General features: G+C 43.8%; 1 protein-coding gene across 1 annotated transcript in view; it reads left to right on the forward strand.

The window, feature by feature from the left end:
* LOC140486959 (probable pleckstrin homology domain-containing family N member 1) overlaps positions 1-14,682 on the forward strand; it is a 64,431-nt gene that overhangs the window by 20,367 nt on the left and 29,382 nt on the right. Inside the window, exon 4 of the mRNA XM_072586217.1 lies at positions 13,469-13,615. Coding sequence (XP_072442318.1) covers positions 13,469-13,615 — 147 coding nt within the window. The remainder of the gene's footprint in view (positions 1-13,468; positions 13,616-14,682) is intronic.

The raw sequence follows: 14,682 nt of genomic DNA on the forward strand, positions 1-14,682 counted from the left end.
TTATATTGTGTTTTAAAATAAATTATCATGGCTACACCAATATGTAGAAGTTAAACTTTAAACCCTTTCAGACACACTTACTAAACCCATATGTCACTAGTTCAAAATGCAAAAGTATAAAATAAATGATATTAAGTAATCTACAAATTACACACAGGGAGTAAATGGTCCTATTGGCAGTAGGATTGAAGATAGCGATTTAAGATGTTTGGGAAAGGTGACAAGAGGATTTTTTGCAGTGAGTAATTAGAATGTGGTGGCATAGAATCAACAGTAGCTTTCATACCAGAGTTGGATAATTATCTAATGAGAACAAATTTGCAGAGCTATGAGGAAAAGCAGGAGAGTTAGATTTGCTGAAATATTTTACAGAGATAATGATGGGCCAAATGCCTTCCTGTGTACTATTATAATTTTATGTTTCCGTGTCGGCCTGTGCTGAATTAATTAATCTTCACTCGAACAGCAATCATAGACTGGGTGCCCATTCAGTCAGGAAGGACCAGATTTGACCGATTTTCTCATTCTTTGTTACCATTCTATTAGATATTGTACAGCTGTGGGTGTTGAGCAGGTCTCGTTTGTGAGTGGCGACCTTCTCGGTTTAAGAGTCTGCTGGCTGTTTGTTGTCTAACTTTTCATTGAAGAACATCATTCACCAGATAAAATTTGATGCCCAAATGAGTCCATTGGCTTCAGGACAGGGGATTAAAAAGATTGGAAACAAACATGGAAAATGTGGGAGAAAACCAGCAGATCTGGCCACATCTGTGCAGAGAGAAACAGATTTTCGAGCCCAGGATGACCTTTCCTCAGAACTATCTTCTTCTCATGTCAGATTTAAAATATTAACCCTTTTTCTCTCTCCACAGATGCTGACAGACCTGTTGAGTTTCTCCAGCATTCTGTTTGTTTCAGATTTTCAGCATCCACAATATTTTGCTTTGATTGAAAATTGGAGGAGGGCATAAAATCAGAATTCCAAAATCCATTTCTTCTGTATCTCTCTCTAACATCCTTCAACCGGCTAACACGCCATAATTTCTGTAATCCTCTAATTTAGGCCTCCTTTACAGCCCTGATTCAAACTCTGCTACCAAAGGACCCAATATTCTGCAATGTCCTCCCGAAACTTCTCCAAATGTGCGTCCTTTTCTTACACTTCTTAAAACCTGCCTCTTTGACCATACTTTTGGCCATCTGTCCTAATTACTTCTTTACAGTGCCACTGTGTCAAATATTGTTTGCTAATCACTCCCATGAAGCACTTTCGGACTTATATCTATGTTAAAGATGCTAAGACCAATGCAAGTTGTTGTTATTAGAGTCATAGACATATACAGCATAAAACAGACCCTTTTCTGAACCCTTTCAAGTTTCACAACATCCTTCTTATAGTAGGGACACCAGAGTTGCACACAGTACTCCAAAAGTGCCTTAAGCAAATGTCCTGTACAGCCGCAACATGACCTCCCAACTCCTATACTCAGTGCATTGACCAATAACGGTAAGCATACCAAACACCACCTTCGCTATTCTACCGACCTGTGACTCCACTTTCAAGGAATTATGAACCTGCACTCGAAGGTTTGGTTGTTCAACAATTCTCCACAGGACCTTACTATTTAAGAACAAGTGTCAAAGAGTTTACCCTCAGCTGATGGGGTATCATATTATGCCTCTGCTGCAGGATTGGTACTTTATAACAAAGTGGACTGAAAACTGCTTTTCTACATTGACCTATTCAGAAATGTTATCACAACTCTAGTGCAGGTGGAACTTGAGCATAGGCCTCTTGGCTCAGAGGTAGAGACCTTACCACTTCACTACAAGAGCTCTTGAAAGCTGTGTGTATTTAAGTTGATTTCACTGTTTGCTGTCTTGACATGTTGTACAAGATAATGGCTCTGAACAGGTTCGTGTTGAAGACTGTGTTACTTTCTATCCAACTGGATGATTTCACAAGGAGTTGATTCGGGAAAGGTTTTTGGATATTGAAGGAGACAGACTGACCATTGAGGTTTCCTCATAATTTTGGTAACAATGTCTGTCATCCAGTATAACATGCAGCTAGTTGTTAGATGCAATAAATGACATCTTGTTCCAAGACAATGGCCTCAGAGAATCATAGAATCCCTCCAGTGTGGAAGCAGGAGGGATTTCTCAAATTAGACAAAGCAACATCTGTACACCCCAACCTTAAAAAGGATGATGATGGCAGTAAATCTCCCTTATGGCAATAAAGGGTCCAGCTACCTCATATAACCTAGTGCCAGCGGTGGGTATCTGAAGGTTCCGTTTAACCACAGCATTACAACAGACACCACTTAATATGCAGCAGCATTTTTCCACAAACAACACCATCTGCAAAAGAGATGCAGAGAAAGTTTCCATCTTTAGGCCTTCTCACAAACAATTTCTTCACACTGTTTTTTGTGGCTTCCTGCGCGGGGAAGCTGCGAATTGGAAATCTGTCTCTGTTGCTCGCCTGCACTCCCTGGTGGTCAGTCACAGTCATTTCCAGCAGTTTACTGCGCACTCTCTCACCCAATGGTGAATATTATGGCACAGATTGTCCAATGGCCAGATAATTGTTTGTGAATCGTGGATGGGAGTTGTGCATGGGGACCTTGCAAAATTCCCATCGTATCAGACTCTGAAGGAATTGCACAGAAATTTGAACATTCCACTGACCAATTAATTTCTCTACACCTGGAACATTCCAAAAATATCAATTTCAATCAGACACTTTGGATGATTCCATTAGAAATTAGTAAATAATCGCTCAGGCAAAGTTGCACTGTTAAATACATAGTCTGACTCCTGAGTTGCTGTTCATCTGACACCCTTGAATTACTGCACACCCCAGCAGCTAACCACCCCCAGACCACTTTTAGCCCTCAATCCAACACCCCCCTAACCCCACCCCAACCTTGCCACTGGACCTGATACCCTCCCTGTTCTAACATCTTTCCCATCCCTCCATCCTCCAGTGACAACCTTTGCTCCAGCCTTCTCCTCCTTCCCCCCCCCCCCCCCAACCCAATACCACACATCCCCCACCACCATCACCTGGGCCGACACCAGCTCCTGACTCTACCCCTTTCCATTAAGACCTGGGCCCCACCTCCGCAGGACCTAACCCTTCCTGCTGTCTCAGGACATAACCCAGTCCCCACTGTTGAATTTGAATACTCATTCCTAACCTCAGCAACCTAACTCTATTTCCCCAATCTGCCATTGGACTCAATATCCCCAGCTTCCTGTGAACAACCCTAAACACTCCTTGACTATTTGACTTCTTGGTAACTGACCCCTGGCACCCTACCTACCAGGCACCTTATTCACTTGTCACGTTACCCAGTGCAACCATGCACCTTATCTATTTAGCAACTATCCCTGACATCCTAATCCCAAACCACTTGCAGCCTACTCACCTACCTCTCTGCATACCACTCACACTACCCCCAACCACCTGGCACTTTACCTACCTCATACCCTAACTCCAACTACTTAGCAATCCTGACACCGTAACCTCACACTTACTTGAAGTACTTACTGGTTCACAAGAGTTGGCGGAATGGCTGTGAAATAAAATAAAAACTGCGGATACTGGAAATCTGAATCAGAAACAGACGTTGCTGGATCTGCTGTGTTTTTCCAGTGATTTGTGTTTTCGTGGTGATCTGTGAACCTGGGCTGTTAAATTATAGAATACAGAAACTGAATGCTATCAACAAAGGGGCCATGATTTACTCTCCCTCAACCACTCCACTCAATGTCAGAATGGAAGTGTGGCTCCGCATTTCTGAAGGAGCCCGATTAGAATATTTTGTCAGAACTGTGGCAATCTTTTGTTCTGTAAAAAGGAGTAACAGGTTGTCACTCCTTCGAAAACTCAGCCCTATGAGTCACTCACACTTACAAAGAAGGGGACTCCAGCATTGGGATTGTTATTGGACCAGCCATCAAAAGATCTGGGTTAATGCCAAGTGGGCATGAGTTCAAATCTTACTATAGTGTCTGTGGGAATTTAAATTAAATTAGTTTTTTTGGATTTAGGTTTTATTGTCACATGTACTCCAGTATGGGGTACAAGAATACGGTGAAAAGTTTACAACATTGCCACGCATGGTGCTATCTTAGGTACAAAATACCTTTATACACAATCTTAGTCGCAGAAATGGAGAAATAAAGAACTAAATTTTAAAAGTTCAGCACTACAGTCTTCTTAGCATAACAGTGGAAAAATAAAGTTCAAAAAGTCAAACATCGCAGTCCTTTCTTGAGCCATGGGCCTACAGATGCTCCAACTTGGACTTCCCCAGGAGAGCTCACTCTCCCCGCTATGCTGGGCTCACTCTCCCCTGCAGTGGGCTCACTCTCCCACCTGCACTGGACTCACTCTCCCCTGCACTGGGTTCACTCTCCCCCCTACTCTGGGATCACTCTCCCCTTCTCTGGGCTCACTCTCCCCTGCACTGGGCTAACTCTCCCCCCTACTCTGGGATCATTCTCCCCTTCACTGGGCTCACTCTCCCCTGCGCAGGGCAAAGACTCCATGCTGCTTGCAAGGCTTCGGCCGGGACTGCCACATCACAATGATGTAGTAAATCTGGGATTAAAATCCTAGTTTGATCATGAAACCACCATGTTAGCATCCATACTGACTGCACTGACATGCCAATCAGTTGTATCAAAAAAAATTACAGATGGAATAACTATACACTGGTGTCTTTACCCACCAGTGACTACAGCAGTCCAAGACAATTGTTCATCGCCCCTTTCTCAAGGGCAATTTGATAGCAATAAATGTTAATCAGGTCAGTGATTCCCAGAAGAGGTGTTTGTCTTTGAAAAAACTGAAAGGGAGGGGAAGCATGAAAAAATATTCCTAAAGGGGAAATCCACATTGTGACTAATTGTGGGTGCTTTGCAAATTACCATGAAATGTTTGCTGTGATTCCACTTCTGGGCCCTTTTATTATTCATCCACAGGATGTGGGTGTTGCTGGCTAGACCAGCCATTTATTGCCCATCCCTAATTGATCAGAAGCCTATTAAGAGTCCAGGACATTGCTGTGGTTCTGAAGTCACATATTGGCCAGACCAGGTGAAGATGGCTGTTTCCCTCCCTAAAGGACATTACTAAAGGATGTCTCCCAACAATTGGCGATGGTTTCATGGTCATCAAAAATTCTTAATTCCAGATTTTTATTGAATTCAAACTTCACCATCTGCCGTAGTGGGATTTGAACCCAGGCCTCCAGAACATTAGTTGGGATTATTGGTCTAGCAATAATACTACCAGGCCACTTGTGGATATAAACAAAAAGGAATCACCAGCAACATCCCTCACGGGCTCAGTTCAGTTCATATTTAAGCTCATCGAGTCATTTTAATGATCCAAGGTAGAAATTCCCTCAAGCTGGCTGAAGGAAGTTCAGAGTCGAAAAGTACGGTGCTGGAAAAGCACAGCCGGTCAGACAGCATCCAAGGAGCAGGAGACTCAACGTTTCAAGCATGAGCTCTTTATCAGGAATCCTGATGGGAATACAAGCTCGAAACATTGACACTCTAGCTCCTCGGATGCTGCCTGACTGGCTGTGCTTTTCTAGCACCGCACTTTTTGACTCTGATCTCCAGCATCTGCGGTCCTCACTTTTTCCTGCAGGGAGATCAATCTGACTTCATGGATTCTGCCAAGTGTCCTATTGACTGCTGATAACCCTCCAGCATGAAGACCCACCTAACACCAAACGACCCTTTGTATAGCACTTTTCGCAATCTCAGCATCTCCTGTATCATTTTACACTTATTGAAGTGCAGTCTCTGTCCTAATATAATGACTGGCTGTGCTTTTCCAGCATCACACTCTTTGACTCTGATCTCCAGCATCTGCAGCCCTCACTTTCTCCTCCTTAATATGAAACATTTCAACCAATTTGAAAACAACAAACTCCCACTAAGTGATAGTGACCAAATCATCTAGTTTTTTTCTCAGTAATGTTGGTTAAGGGGTCAAAATTGATCAAGTTTCCAGAGTGGACCCCCCCCTGCTATTCTTTAAATAAATGCCATGGGATCTTTTATATCCATCTGAGAGGACAGCTGAACATTTAACATCTCATCTGAAATAAGGCATCTCATGCAGTGCAACACTGGAGCATTTTCCAGGACATTGTGTTCAAGTCTCTGGAGTGGAGTTGGAAGCCTCAAACCTTCCAAGTCAGAGGGAAGAGCACAGCCTATGAATCCTATGATAGCTGTACTCCTTGTTGTTGAATAGCGACAGTTAATCTGATATGGCCCTCAGGATGGGGCCTGTTGTGATTGGAACGAGATGGGCCCAGTGGACCTAAAGGAGTATGAGATCCCTGATTGGGGCTGTTAACCTGAGCCAATCAGGGATCCCTGGCTGACTGATATAAATAGGAATCTCAGGGAGTCTCCTCACCCTCGGAACTGGCTCTGAGCTGGCTGGTCAGAGCCCATGTACTGTGCATGTGTAAATTAAGGGTGACTTGTTGATAGGGTACTGGCCTCTGTGTGAGATATTTCAGGGCCGATATTTTTAATCTATTTTTGTTTTGTCAATTCTGCACACAATAAAGTGAGGACTTCTTTAAGTTAGTTGCTAAAGAAGGACTATTGTGGCTCAGTAGTGCAATCCCTATCTCTGAGTGGTTCAAATCCCACCTGCTCCAGAGGTGTGTATTAATATCACTGAACAGGTTGATTTAGGGGAAAAGAAATTAAGCCATCTGTTGATTGTAGAGCAAAATGCTTTCCACTTAGCCTCAACTCTGTTCCTCAACCATTAACTTTCCTTGCATCAGTACAACAGGTTGCTCCTATTCAACATCAGTCATCCTGTCACTTATCTAACTGTGAAGGCCAATTTAGTGCCAATTAATACTAAGAAGGTATACACCATTACCACCGCTGCCTTGAATATTCAATCCCTCCATCCTGATAATGGTAGCAATAGTGAAAGCGATCTATAAGATGCACAGCAGCAGCTCACCATGGCTCCTTCAACAGCACCCTCCAAAGCTACAACTTTGACCAACCAAAAGGAGAGGGGACAGCAGATACATGGTGACACCACTCCCTACAGATTCCCCTCCAAGCTGTTAATCCTGACTTGAAACCATTCTTTCACTGATGGAAGGGTCAAAATCCTGGAACTATCATCCTAAAGGACTGTTGGTGCATGTCACATGGACTGTGCGATTGAAGAAGACAGTTCTCATCACCTTCTCAAGAGCAATTAGGAATGGGCTATCATGGCCCAGTTGGTGACACCCACATTCCATTGCATGAGAAACAAAAAGATAGCTGAGCTCCTCCAAATACAAGCAGCTCCGAATTTCTGCACTCCTATTGTTGGTGGCCACACCTTCATCTGCCAGGACCCGAAAGTTCTACGTTTCCTTCTTACATGCCAATTCCTACTTCCGCCTTTGAGACACTCTTAGAGTCATAGAGTCACAGAGATGTACAGCACGGAAACAGACCCTTTGATCCAACTCTTCCATGCCGACCAGATATCCCAAACCAATCTAGTCCCACCTGCCAGCACCCAGCCCATATCACTGCAAACCCTTCCTATTTGTATACCCATCCAGATGCCTCTTAAATGCTGTAATTGTACCAGTCTCCACCACTTCCTCTGGCAGCTCATTCCATACACGCACCACCCTCTGCATGATAAAGTTGCCCCATAAGCCTCTTTTACATCTTTCCCCTCTCAACGTAAGCCTATGCCCTCTAGTTTTGAACTCCCCCACCCCAAGGAAAAGACCTTGTCTATTTAACCTGTCCATGCCCCTCATGATTTAATAAACTTCTATAATGTCACCCATCAGCTTCCGATGCTCCAGGGAAAACAGCCTGAGCCTATTTAGCCTCTCCCTATAGCTCAAACTGTCCAACCCTGGCAACATCCTTGAAAATCTTAACATCTATCTTTAACCCAGCTTTTTGTCACCTACGCCAATATCTGTTTACATAGTTCAGTGTTAAATTTTGTCCGATAAGTATCCTCTAATTAATCTTGTGACATATTACAACATTAAAGGCACAATAGACACAAGTTGTCGTTGGTGCTGCTTTGACTGCTCACTGACAATGAACTCCCAGGCGGAATGACACTGCCACCTGTAGGCTGTTTGATGTCATGGTACCCTGGTCCTTAGACTGAATTCAAAAACCAAAAGTTGCCAGAAAAGATTAGGTTCCCTACAGTGTGGAAACAGGCCCTTTGGCCCAACAAGTCCACACCGACCCTCCAAAGAGCAACCCACCCAGACCCATTCCCCTACATTCACCCCTGACTAATGCACCTAACGCTACGGGCAATTTAGCATGGCCAATTCACCTAACCTGCATATCTTTGGACTGTGGGAGGAGACCAGAGCACCCAGAGAAGATCCACGCAGACACAGGGAGAATGTGCAAACTCCACACAGACAGTCACCCGAGGCAGGGATTGAACACGGGTCCCTGGCGCTGTGAGGCAGCAGTGCTGACCACTGAGCCACCGTGCTGCCCAGCATCTGTGAAGAGAAATCAAAGTCAATGTTTCGGGTCCAGTGACCCTTCCTCAGAAGTGACTGGATTCAGCCTGAGGTAACACCGCAACTTCAATACTGTGAAGTGCCTAATTTTGCAGCAACACCACAGTTTTTGTCTGACTACAGAGACTATAACTAAAAATCCTGTTGTAAGAATTGTCTGAAACAGTTTCTTATGGGGCCAGGGAGCAGAGATGCACAACCCTCTGACAGAAAAAAGTTCCCCTCATCTCTGGCTAAAAGGAAAACACCTCATATTAAAACAGTGTGATGCAGTACAAGATCCATCCAGAGAAGTAAACATCCTGTGCATTTCCACTTTGTCAAGACCCCTCAGGATCTTATAATTTTCAACCAAATCAGTCCACACTCTTCAGACACCAGTGTAAGCTCAGAACATCTAACCATTCCTCATAAACAATTAGCTCATTCCCCTGTCAGTCCGGTAATCCTTTTGCAGAATGACCCCTGCATATAATTAAATTTTTGAATTATATTGGGCTTGCATGAAGGCAAAGAATATTAACAACAAAATAAAGGCATGAAGAGTTTGTGCTTAGTACATCGTTTTATTTGTAATACATTATTGGTGGTATGGTGGCTCAGTGGTCAGTACTGCTGCCTCACAGTGCCAGGGACCCAGGTTTGGTTCCAGCCTTGGGTGACTGTCTGTGTGGAGTTTGCACGTTCTCCCTATGTCTGTGTTGGTTTCCTCCCATAATCCAAAGCTGTGCAGGTTAGGTGAATTGGCCAAGCTAAATTGCCCATAGTGTTCAGGGATGTGTAGGTTTGGTTCATTAGTCAGGGGTAAATGTAGAGTAATAGGGTAGGGGAATGGGTCTGGATGGAATACTCTTTGGAGGGTTGGGGTGGACTTATGGGGCCAAATGGCCTGTTTCCACACTGCAGGGATTCTGTGATAGCAAGATACGCATGATCTAATGCATCTTTGAATGATTTGTTGACAATGGGGATGAAAATATACAAATTCTTGTCCAAAAAGCTCAGTCGCCTGACCAATGAGCTGAGCTGAGGATGGCCTCTGACACATTACTTGGTTGTGCAGAGTTGGTTGATTGAGGGCAGAGTGGTAGGCATTGTTTATATGGATTTCAACAAGGCATTCGACAAGGTTACGCAAGGTTACATCACATGGAATCCTGGAGGTACTAGCCAATAGAATACAACATTGGCTCGAAGGTAGGAGACAGAAGGTGTTGGCAGTACAGGGTTACTTTTTAGACTGGAGGCCTGTGACCAACGGGGTGCCACAAGGATCGGTGTCAGATCCACTACTTTTTCTCATTCATATAAATGATTTCAATGTGAATATAGGAGGTATGGTTAGTAAATTTGCAGATTACACCAAAATGGATGATGTAGTGGACAGTGATGAAGATTATCTCAGAGTACAACAACACCTTAATCAGTTAGGCTAGTGGACCAAGGCGTGGCAGATGGAGTTTAGTTTGAGTAAATGTGAGGTGTTGTATTTTGGTAAGGCAAACCAGGGCAGGACTCATACACTTAACGGTAGGAACCTGGGGAGTGTGGCTGAGCAAAGAGACCTAGGGGTAAAGGTGCATAGTTCCTTGAAAGTGGAGTGAAAGATAGAGGCAGTGGTGAAGAAGGCATTTGGGAGCCTTGCCTTGAATGGTCAATACTTTGAGTATAGGAGTTGCGAAGTCATGGTGCGACTATGCAAAACATTGGTGAGGCTACTTTTAGAATACTGTGTTCACAGATTTACAAGGAAGTTACCAGGATTGGAGGTATTGTACTATAAGAAGAGGCTGATGTGTTTTTCCCTGGAGTGCAGGGTTGAGGGGATCTTATAGTGGTTTATAAAATCATGAGGAGCATGGACAAGGTGAACAGCCAAGGTCTTTTTCTCAGGGTAAGGAGGTCCAAAAATAGGGTGCCTAGGTTTAAGGTGAGAGGGGAAAGATTTAAAAGGGACCTGGGTAGCAACTTTTTCATGCAGAGGGTGGTGCATGTATGGAGTGAGCTGCCAGAGGAAGTGGTGAAGGCTGGTACGATTGCAACATTTAAGAGTCATCTGGGTGAGTATATGAATAGGAAGGGTTTAGAGGGATATGGCACAAATGCTGGCAAATGGGACTAGATCAGTTTAGGATGTCTGATCAGCATGGATGAGTTGGACTGAAGAGTCCATTTCTGGGCTGGAAACTCTATAACTCTATGACTCTATCTATCTTTTAATCAGGAGATCACAACTGCACACAGTATTTAAGTTGTGGTCTCATCAATGTCCTGTATAACTGAAGTATAAAGTCCTTACTTCTGTGTTCAATTCGTCTCACTGTAGCACTTTTCCTCAGGGTAACTGCACAACAACAATTTTTATTTTTGTAGCAATTTTGACATCGTAAAGTAATTGAATTCACTATTAGTTGTATGCTAAGTCTGAATTGTTCGGAGAGATGGGGCAGATTGGTATGTTACTGGGTCAACAATCCAAAGGTCTAGACTGATGGGAAATGTGTTTAAATCTCAGCACTGTGGCAGCTGGTGAGAGTTAAACTTTGCCCAGTAGTCATGTGGCTAAATGGATAAACAGGCTAGCATTGGGGTGGGATAAGGAGTCTGGCATTGGGGTACTCTGAGAAAATTGAAAGTTGAGCATTTTGTTCAACTTTTATGGTGTAATGGCAGTGTGTTTACCTTTGATCCTAAAACCCAGGTTCAAATCCCAGCTGCTATGGAAGTGCATCATAACATCTCTGAGAAGGTTGATTTAAGATAATGTCTTAAATGTGACCCAAGCAAAAAAAAGAAAATACTAACAAAGAGCTGAAAATTGAGTTGGTCCTTCAGAAGGCAAGTGATTGGAAAGCGTTTAGGGAGGGTCTTTCGAAAGCGTGGGTCTAAGTTGCTGATGGCTGGCACAACTGACATGGTGAAACAAAAGTGGCCAGAATCAGAGGGACAGTAAGTTTAGGGAAAGGGATAGGCTGATTAGGGTGGCACGGTGGCTCAGTGACTAGCACTGCTACCTCACAGCATCAGAGACCGGGGTTTGATTCCAGCCTCGGGTGACTGTCTGTGTGAAGATTGCATATTCTCCCCATGGCTGCATGGGTTTCCTCTGGGTGCTCTGGTTTCTCCCACAATCCAAAGATGTGCAGGCTAGGTGCTAAATTACCCATAGGGTTCAGGGATGTGTAGGTTAGGTGCATTAGTCAGGGAAAATGTGGAGTAATAGGGCAGAGGAATGGGTCTGGGTGGTATACCCTTTGGAGGGTCAGTGTGGACTTGTTGCTCCAACTGGCCTATTTCCACACTTAAGGGACCTTGTGATAGCAAGATAAGTCATGATCAAATACATCTTTGAATGATTTGTTGACAACGGGGATGAAAATGCTCAAGCTCTTGCCCAACAAGCTCAGTGGCCTGACCAATTAGCTGGGGAAGGAGTTGACAATGGTTTCTGATACATTACTTGGTTGTGCGGAGTTGGTTAATCGAAGGTAGAGTGATAGGCATTGTCTATACGGACTTCAGCAAGGCATTCAACAAGGTTCCGCATGGGTAGATCACATGGAATCCTGGGGGAGCTAGCCAATAGGATACAACATTGGCTCGAAGGTAGGAGATAGAAGATGTTGGCAGTAGAGGATTACTTTTCAGACTGGAGGCCTGTGATCAACAATGTGCCACAAGGATCGGTGTTAGATCCACTACTTTTTCTAATTTATATAAATTATTTGGATGTGTGCATAGGAGGTATGGTTAGTAAGTTTGCAGATTACACCAACATTTGTAGTGAAGTGGACAGTGATGAAGATTATCTCAGAGTACAATAGCACCTTAATCAGTTGGGCCAATGGACCAAGGAGAGGCAGATGGGATTTAATTTGGATAAATGTGAGGTGTTGCATTTTGTTAAGTCAAACCAGGGCAAGATGTATACACTGAGTGTTAGGAGCTTGGGGAGAATTGCTGAACAAAGAGACCTACGGATATAGGTGCATAGATCCTTGAACGTGGAGTCAAAGGTAGATGCAGTGGTGAAGAAGCATTTGGCGTGCTTACTTGAGCTGTTTAGTGTGGCACGGTGGCTCAGTAGCTAGCACTGCTGCCTCACAGTGCCAGGAACCCAGGTTCGATTCCAGCTTTGGGCAATTGTCTGGTGGTGTTTGCACATTCTCCTTGTATCTGCATGTGTTTTCTCTGGGTGCTCTGCTTTCTTCCTACAGTCAAAAGATGTGTAGGTTTAGTGGATTGGCTGTGCTAAATTGTCCATAGGTGTGCAGGCTGGGTGGATTTGGGTAAGATGCTCTTCAGAGGGTCAGTGTGGACTCAATGAGCCTCAGGATCCTTCAACCACATGGAATCAATGTCAATTTCATCAGTTTCCTGATCTCCTCTCTCCCTACCTGATCCCAGATTCAACCCTCCAACTCAGCACCTCCCTCTTGATCCATCTTACCTGTCCATCTTCCTTCCCATCTATCCGCTCTATCCTCCACTCTGACCTATCACCATTGCCTCCCACCTTCATTCACCTAATGCATTCCTAGCTACCTTCCTGCCAGCCCCACCCCTCTCCCATTTATCTCTCAGCCCCCTTGGACCCCACCCTCCATATTCTTGATGAAGATATTATGATCGAAATGTTGATTCTCCTGCTCCTTGGATGCAGCCTGACCAGCTGTGCTTTTCCAGTGCCTCACTCTATGACCCTCCTCAATGAGCAGAATGGTTTGCTTCCACGCTGTAGGGATGCTAGCATTCAAGAAGATTGTATGGGAGGAAGAGCTGGACTATGAAGACATTTTGAACATAGTAGTTATCATTTTAAATTGGAGGAGTTATGATGTGTATAGTTTGTCCATTCACCTCATTATGCAATTAATTGTTTGCAGACGGAATTGCTTTGGGGGAAGTCACGCAGAGAACTGGAGGAGATCATCCGCACTGAGCCTGTAATAGGCTGGGAAGGAGAAGCCATCGGGTCTCTTGGTGAAATTGTGTGGTCCTCCTCTGTTGTCCTTCATGAACAATACAATGAGGTAACTGATCTTCAGTGCATCGCTGTCAGATTATAATCCATTTAAATGACCACTTCTTTGGACATTTTGCTAATTTAACCTGAACACTCTCTTCTTCCCAGCCAGTCTGAGCATGTATCATGATTGCTGTGACAGAGTGGTATAAGGCAGTGTAATGAGAAATTAATTGTTCGGAAGTTATGGGTCCAAATCCCACCATTGTTGACTTTTAGTGGGTTAGTGTGGTGCAGTGGTAGTGTCCCTCCCTCCAAGCCAGGAGGCCTAGGTTCAAGTCCTGCCTAATCCAGTGGTATGTAATGACATCACTGAGAAGATTGATTAGAAGATGAATAAGTGTTATTAGCACAGTGTCTGCTGCAAGCTCAGCAGTGCCCCCTAAAGGATTGTTTGAAATCTTTGAAGACCTGCATTTATATAGCACAGCATGACCACCATGTTCCAGCTACAACACAGTTACAACAACCAGGAGCAGGAAGAGAGATCTGAAGTTATGATTCCCACTACATGCCTTTTTTTTTAAGAAACAGCTCTTTCTGTATTTTTCCATAATGGGAGAGACAGTTGTGGAACGGTGATGTCACTGGATTAATAAACTAGAAAGAAATGCGTTTAAAACCCAATGGCAAGTGTATAAAATTTAAGTTTGATTTATGTCACCATTGTTGCAAAAATCCCCTCTGGTTTATTAATCTCCTTAGGGAAGGACATGAGCCATCCTTACCTGATCTGGTCTACATGTGATTACAGTCCTACAGCAATGAGCAATAAATACTGGTGTCGCCAATGACATCCATGTCCCATGAACAATTGTAATTTAGCTTGGAAATGCAGAGCACATGTTGCATTATAATAGAATGTAGCAAGCTATTTAAAGAGCAGTGACGATAAGTAAAATTGCATTTTTAAAAATTACATTCAAAAGTGTAGTCATAGAGGTTGCACAGCATAGGAACAGACCCTTTGGTCCAACTCATCCATGCTGACCAGATATCCTAAATTAATCTAGTTCCATTTGCCAGCATTTGGCCTATAAATGTGTTTATTTTCCTTGCACACACTTCCTGTTT

Source organism: Chiloscyllium punctatum, chromosome 16 (assembly GCF_047496795.1).
Source record: "Chiloscyllium punctatum isolate Juve2018m chromosome 16, sChiPun1.3, whole genome shotgun sequence".
NCBI lineage: Eukaryota > Metazoa > Chordata > Chondrichthyes > Orectolobiformes > Hemiscylliidae > Chiloscyllium > Chiloscyllium punctatum.